The following is an 8,109-nucleotide window of genomic DNA, read 5'->3' as shown; positions in this document are numbered from 1 at the left end:
AAATAAAATGTCTTGAAAACTCCAACATGTAATCACCACGGACTCAATGTAGTCTGGATACATTGTAATACCACGGACTTCGATAACAGGCATTCCGTGGTAATACGTACACGTGGTATCAAAGAAAGCGTGCTTTAAATATTCGGGGTTTCCAATTTCTGACGATACTCTCCTACCCTGATTTCATTTGGAAAGATCCATTAGCATCTTCAATCAGTACGTGGTTCAATATATATGTGCACAGCAATGAAGTTGGATCAGATTTGCTAAAACCTATCCGGGTACCATATATTGACATCTTTTGATAAAACTGCTTCAATAATTGTTGCTTGGGAAACATAAGAGAATTAATAATAAGGTGTATAATTCCTCTGTACATGTTGTACGAAAATAGATCTGTGTACATATGTATGTTAAAAATATCAGCCATCTAACTTTATATATATATATATATATATATATATATATATATATATATATATATGAAAAATGATAAAAATGTAATACAAACCATATTGTGTTGTATACTTCAGAAAACGAACATGTTGTCAGGTTTAAAGATACCTATAGAACGGACTTTGATAGCTACAAATGTAATTTCGTGATTATAAATATCTAGATTAATAATAGTAAGTTTGTGGTAGTCGTGGGGAACAGATGCAGACGTCCCTTCCTTCATAATTTGCTTATATTCCATCATATCATTCTATTTTGTTCGCTTTTGTTGTCACAGAGGTCCCCTCATATTATATCTCGTGGAGTAATTCAAGACATTATGTATTCTGTTATATATACTTATAATTAGGCCTGAGGATATACATGTAGTATTATACAATGTATCATATTATAGTATATACAACGTACGTACCTGGGCCCGTATTCATGAAACCTTTCTCGTGCTCAAAACATGGATTCTGTGCTCAAATATACTTTCTTGCTGGCTTAAAATCAGTCACATGGTCAAAAGGTCAACTTTAAACACACAAAAAACGGTATTCAGACCCAAGAATCTCCAAAACTCTTCCAGATCATTGACAAATGTAATTTCGTATTAATTCATCACCAAAATAAGATATTTGACTTGAGCACAAAATTTGATTTTGAGCATGAGAACGGTTTCATAAATACAGGGCCTGTACTTAAAATATCTGATGACCATTTTTGTAGTTATGAAGATATAGAGTGTAATCTGAATCCACCGCCGACTATATAGCTAGAACAGATTTATTTTACGTGTCGAGGACGTCGATGTAACCAGGTCAAGATTCCTGGGACGCATTTTACTTTGAAAACTGGATGGTACACATATATTTATGTTGATGGTCAGTGCCAATGACTATCATGATGGTCTTTAAAACAGTTAAGATTTTACAGCTCCGCATTATGCATGATGGTTGTCTAGAAATGTTAAACATTTGAATTTCATTTAAATAGGATTAGAAAACTATTCGTCACTGTGTTATATACAATGATTATTTCCGTCGTTTAAGTTTTTGTTTTGTCTGCTCTCGTTTTTCGGATTATAACGACATCCCTTTGATTTTATCATTAATATTCCATTATAGAATACATGGTCATTATACAAATTAATTGCTATGCTTAAATTTCGAGGTTAAAATGCTTCTAATTGTAACACTTAAGTGTCAATTCAAGTTATTTTAAACACGTAATGAAAATCGATTTGGTGTGCTCAAAAATGCTTCCAATTAACACGAAAATGGCTCCTGAATTAAAAGGCCGTATCCAAAAGCCAAGAAGGCGAAACGGCTCTGCTGGTGAATAGACCATATCTAAAGGTCAAGAAAGGTATATGGCTCCTGATGAAGAGGCAATAATCAAAAACCAAGAAGATAAAACTCCTGAAGTAGAGGATACATTTTGTATATCAAAATGCCAAGGAGATGATCATGAAATGGCTCCAGATAAAGAGGCAACATTCAAAGTTCAAGATGATGAAATGGCTTCTGATAAGGAGGTTATATCAAAAGGTCAAGAAGATGAAATGTGAAGAAGAGGAAATTACTTCTTTCAAAGACATTAAAACTTAAGACAGCCGCATTGCGAAGAAAGCACCAGACAGTTAATCCAGAAACGGTTTTTTAGTACGTTCCAGAGACAATTTAAAGACGCTTCAGCGACCAACAGTCCAAACAGTATGTTGGTAATAACTGAGAATGTCAACCTTTCGAGGAACAAACGGGGTACACATTTCCTCTTCCTCTTCCGCCGGTCACAAAGAAACAGCATATATAACGACAGACGGGAGGCAACTTCTCGAAACCACATCCTTCAATGGTTGCTAACGACGAATCCAATGAGGGACATTAAAACGGACAAAGGCTGGTACAGGAGCTGGCACGTGCACGCGGTCTAATACTTCAGTTTTATAAAGAATGTCCAGTAGAAGGATGGATATCATCTGTCCGGTGATTAGACAAACACCACAATTTACACACAGCTCATCAGCTGACTGATCAAAATTCGTATCCAAACAAGTCTCTAACTAAAAGGAAAATAAAGAAATTTAGGTATAACCAAGTTCATTCGAAGAACCAAGTTCCTATGCTGATGATCTGTAAGTGTTACTAAGTATGAAGAATATGACGGCGTGTCTGCAGGATCAACAGTAACCGCTTCCATTTCTGAAAATGGTTGCTAGGGATACAAAAGATGAAATACTAAACTATCACCAAACAACATTTCCCTCATGATCAGGACATGTGTACAGTATTTTAGGACGACGCATCATAACTATTTGTCCAACGCAAAATTTGCAAAAATCATTTCGGCAACAAAACCAAGGAAGGCAACCGTTAGCTATATATAGCAGTTTGCAAACAGCTCAACCAGGTGTCAGGAAAACCCTTGAATCGCATACATTTGACTACGGACTTCATTTACTACATCGAGAGTTGAATTGAAAAATTATGACGAAAGCCAACAGGGCCGACAGTATCATGATGACAGAACAAGATTTTCTCAACATCCGCATTTTGTGGACACATAAATGGATGGGGAAATTAATGTTGGCAGACTCCAAGATTACAACTGTGAGACGCAGAGAAGGCCGAGGAAATTGTGGTGGAGAAAGTGACAAAGAACGACAGTGTGATGGAGGTCAGTGTTATATATGGCACCTCCATAAATTTTCAACAGGAACCATAAAACAACGTTTATACAACGTAGGGTCTCTTAATTGCAATTGGTCAAAGGACAAACTTATTTGGTCAAAATCCTTTTCATAGTACGAAGGTACATGTGGTTGAATTGTGCATAAACTGAAGGAAATACACAAGCGATTATATATCTTCACTTAAGATATAGAAATGCATAAATATCATTTGAGACCGCTCCCCGTGGGGGAGATGTACGGTCCAAGGCGCAACGCTGCTGTGCCTGCAGTTTGCGATGGATGTTTTGCCGACCCTCAGGCAGGCGTGGCTCCGGGAGGGATGCCGCCTGACCTAACGATAGCGATACACGACCGGATTCCTGTACAATAAAATCGTCATTTATCAGGGGAGGTATCACAGTTGATCTATTTACGTGCCTTGGGGAAATACAATCCATGACGATCTTGGTAAAAGTCGCAACTTTGGATAAGGCATCGGCCCTGTGTACTATACAACGTTAGGTTCGTTATTCCAGAATGCTAGTGGTAAAATATCATTTCCTTTGGCTTCCAGAGATTCAGAAGGTTATGTTTACCTATTTGAAACTTGACCCCTGTGACGTTGAAAGTAGGTCAAGGTCATTTGTTATGAAACTTTGTACTTCACCATCCCAGTATGCTATTGGCCAACTATCAGCACTCTGGTATTCTTCGTTATAAGGAAGTAGTTGTTTAAAGGTTTTTACACATTTGACCCATATGACCTTAAAAGTAGGTCAAGGTCATTTGCTTGAACCTACAGACAAATTCTATTGAATCAGGGAAAAGCTTCACTTATAAATCACTTCACATTATTATGGCCTGATGTGCTTATGATATACTATATACATATTTTGTTACATGTGATAGGGTGCACAACACCAATTTTTTGGGGAATATTTGGGTTTCACTTTGAATTAAAAAAACTGAAATTAGAATGTGCAATCCTCTTCATTTTGTGTGTGAATGTACCATGTTACATTTCAATAAATGGGAGTTATGCAAAGATCTGATATGAATTATATAATTGTATTGTGGACATTTAAATGTTTTAATGTTAATCAACATTTTTTGGCTACACTACTCTTTAAAAACATAATAAATCAATTAAATTCTCAAAAATGAAGAAACAGAAAGCATAATTTAATAACTGATTCTTGTACTTTTTGTTTCTCAAGTAACATACAATGTATAGTGTCAATACGAAATGTACTATTTTGAGATAATGTGGTTTATTTTTTATTGGAGAAAATGTGACATGTCACTGTTTATATGTAGACAAAGTAAAAACAAAATCACATCAACAATTTATTGTGATTAATATATTATAATCAATTTAACAATACTAGTTCCTTAGAAACAACACATCAGTTAGGTCCTTGTCGCATCATAAAACACTACTGGCGTGGAGCCTTTGACAGCAGCATTATGGACTTCCTTCTTTGGGACATCAATCATGTCTCCAGGCTCCAAAGTAACCGTCTGGCCATACATACAGAATTGAAATCTCCCAGTCACTATAGAGTCTTTCTTAGTCCAGTTGTGGGAGTGGTCAGGAAATACCATTCCTGGTGGGAATTCATAGCGTGTAAAACTGTAACCCTTCAGCTTTAGTTTCCTCTCCATAGATTGCTCACATAGTCTACCATCTACTTCCTCATCCCACTTTTCAACCTTCAGCTCCCTTGATATGCTCATTATCTGCAGGAAAAAAATAAAGTATATAAATGTGATCATCACTTTTTGCCTGATGCTTTAACAAAGTATTATTTCAAAGTAATATATTTGACAGAATTACCCAATAACACTGTTTAAATGTCATTATCATACATGTGTTATGAAGCATGAAACTGAAGAAAATAGCACAATTTTACCATCTTTTTTATCTTATAAAAAATCATTTAAGGAACTTTAGCTTTTTATTTGTAAAACCTATACACAAGACACACTGTACATTTCAAAATACAGAGAATTAAGATATTTTCAAACTAGAAATGTGTCTGAAAATATATGGATGCTACACTACAAAAGATAAATTAAAGGTCACCGAAGTCAATTGCAAGGTCACAAAAATGTCATGCACCATTTGTTCTACTCATAAAAGCACATAAGCTTGTGATTTAAAAAGTTGTGTGTCCCTATAGCTTCAGAACTTGATTCTTAACTGATCTAAACACAAAAAATAAAGAAAAGTCCCAATTAGATCAAGATCAAAGGTCAAGGTATCAAAAAGTTACATAAATACAACATGTTCTGCTTGTAAAATAATAGTTAAAACAAAATAATCTTGAATATGTTTACTGTAACAAGAAATCAGAGAATTGTGACAGGGATTGAACCAGTGACCCACATGTGTATCTTCCCAATCTGGCGGGCTGCTTTGCAGATTGTGCTAAAGGGAAAGCACAAATAGAATCGAACAAAAGTGTAAATGTGTGGCTGATTTTGATTGTACTGTAGCGGAACTGGACTGGGTTAATTGTTGGCAACCATGTAGCTCAATTGGTAGAGTGACCATCTTGAGTTCGGAGGGTCCTTGGTTCAAACCCTGGTCTGCTCATTGCATTTTTTCCCTTTATCTCAGTGGTAGAGCGTCCATTACTTAAAGAAGTCTGTGATAGCACTGGTTCAATTGCCAGTGGGAATTAGATGTGTTTGATCATGATTAGGTTGAGAATTTCTGTAGAGAATTTCCCTTTAGCTCAGCGGTAGAGCAGCAGGCTGAGAGCCAAAAAGGGTCGCGGGTTCGGGCCCTAGCGGCGGCACTTGATCTTTATCATTATTCTTTGATGTCCTACTACATTTGTAACATCTGCTTCAACACGCCAGATCAAACCCGAGTCTACTGCTGTTACTGACTGAGCTAAAGTTTCTTCAAAAGTCATAGTTTACATACCTGCATGGTAAATGTTCTTGATACATATGCACCTCATTACCAAACTGTTGCCGACTGTTGTTTGAAGTTTTTAACATATTTGACCCGAGTGACCTTTAAACTAGGTCAAGGTCATATTAATGAAAAAACTTTATAGCACTCCATCCCAGGTACCTATTGGCCAAATATCATTACCCTGGGATTTATCTTTTTTTAAATTATTTTCATGAAAAATTTTGATTCCACAAAAAATATAAGACAGTGAGCCTGGATGAATTTACCTGGTTACATGACAAAAACTGTCCAGTTGTGCAGAGGAAATCTAGTCCATACGAAAACACACGTAGTACTACAATGCGAATTTTGTTGTGGCCGTTTTCCTTTAAACGGTTGAACCGATCGGACCACAGTTGTTCGTTCATTAAATAAGGTCGGATCTAGTAATCTGATGCTACTTTCAGTCGAGCCTTGACAAAGCCTTGCGATTCCTGCATAAAGATTTGCAGGTCCGCCAACATTTATATCCGAAAATTCAAATTGTTCATTTATAAGCGGACAAACCGGTCGGACCAGATAAACGAACAGGCCCTTTTAAGGACATCATAAAAGAGAAAACAGCTACATTTTGTATATCCGGGTATATCTACACCAGAAAGACGTTTCGCAATCTGTGATCGGATAATTAAAGTTCAACACTCTCCTGGAATATAATGTTTAAATTCCGTAATCATTTTGAAATTGTAAAACGTGATCATTGCGTTTTCGGATAATAGACCTTTACGAATTAAACTAAAGTTCCGGATTGTTTGTCAGAAAAGTAGGTTCCGTTTTGTTTGTTAGACAGTTCCAAGAGACCATCCAGTATGGCTGCGCCTATGAAAGACCACGAGAAGGCCGGGTTTGTGAGTCTAGCCGATACTTAAGCTGTTGAATACAATGTAGCTTGCCAACAGTAGTAGGTACTGCCACTACGTCGACCAAATTTGCTTGAGATATACGACGATGTTGAAATAGGTGAGACCTAGCTAACGTTAGTGAAAATAATAATATATTGTAATAGGGGGAGGTCCGGAGAGGGTTTTGCATCCGTTGTCACTCCGTTAAATCCGTTTCGTGATCGTATAGATTTTAGCAATGGTAACGAGTCGACAACTTCCCCTGCAGTCCTCTCTAGACCTCGCCTCTTTCGTCAGGTTACAGACCTGTTTTCACTACAGGTTCGATCGCTGGATGTAGTGGTAATACCAGCCATTGATTCAATAACTCAACAATGGGTATAAAATACAAGTAACTGTTTATTAACAAGACGGAATGATTATGTACAACAAGTTAAACAAATACAAAGCATAGCATTAGTGCCAAACAATGACAACTAATGTTAAGAAACCCAATCCCTACGTTGAGTAATGACCTATCCTACCTAACAGCGCTACCAGTAGACTACGACCACGTGCTCCTAGCTCCCTATAGATCTACAGCGAACCACCATGTATCGATGTCTAAGCCCGAAGCCCCTGACTATCCCTTAATACATGTACTGTAGTTCCTATAGCACTCTATATATCCCAGGAACGATAACTTCATGTAGTCCTACGGTATTGGTACTGTTAGCAGCACCTCGGCCCATGTTTTGCACTGTTAACAGCGCATGAGGCGGTAATGTTCTCCTCACCAGGAGAAGTGGGTCGGCTCACCGACCCTGTCAAGACACTGAGCAACTCAAGAACATGATCATTTATAGCCCCCTCCATTAGTTCCGCTTTTACGATTGGCCAAACCGTTAATGCAGAGTAAAGTAAGAGATGAAGCCAAACTTCCGGTCTCTACTTCCGTTTCCTATCTCGTAAGGCACAACTAACCGATAACTTGCTAGATATGGGCGCGTCTAATTACCCAATACTACCCAATACCACCCAATACTACCCAAAACCACCCAATACTACCCAATACTACCCCATACGATCCAGTTATGAACCAAATACTTCTTTATTACTGTGAAATATCACCTTTGTAGACGTTATTTACTTCCATCTGCCATATTTTATCGGGAAATATGCGATTTGGTGCCGAAAACATCACCGAA

The 8,109-nt window shown here is 37.4% G+C and overlaps 2 protein-coding genes across 4 annotated transcripts in view; one reads left to right on the top strand and one right to left on the bottom strand.

The window, feature by feature from the left end:
• Window positions 1-4,446: 4,446 nt before the first annotated feature.
• Window positions 4,447-6,463, bottom strand: LOC110442345. Its single transcript, XM_021485900.1, has 2 exons — window positions 6,308-6,463; window positions 4,447-4,852 (listed from the first exon to the last, which is right to left on the bottom strand). Exons 1-2 carry the CDS (start codon window positions 6,446-6,448, stop codon window positions 4,523-4,525), a joined length of 471 nt encoding a protein of 156 aa, XP_021341575.1. The 5' UTR covers window positions 6,449-6,463; the 3' UTR covers window positions 4,447-4,522.
• A 420-nt stretch (window positions 6,464-6,883) lies between these two features.
• Window positions 6,884-8,109, top strand: part of LOC110442346 — a 27,808-nt gene continuing 26,582 nt past the window's right edge. For 2 of the 3 annotated variants that reach the window (XM_021485904.1, XM_021485901.1), the window contains exon 1: window positions 6,884-7,040. The gene's annotated coding sequence lies outside the window, so the exon portion shown is untranslated. Of the gene's footprint in view, window positions 7,057-8,109 lie in introns of all 3 variants that reach the window. The other variant, XM_021485903.1, reaches the window with a different exon arrangement.

This window comes from Mizuhopecten yessoensis, unplaced genomic scaffold (assembly GCF_002113885.1).
Source record: "Mizuhopecten yessoensis strain PY_sf001 unplaced genomic scaffold, ASM211388v2 scaffold716251, whole genome shotgun sequence".
Lineage (NCBI taxonomy): Eukaryota > Metazoa > Mollusca > Bivalvia > Pectinida > Pectinidae > Mizuhopecten > Mizuhopecten yessoensis.
This window is presented reverse-complemented; position numbering and strand designations above follow the sequence as displayed.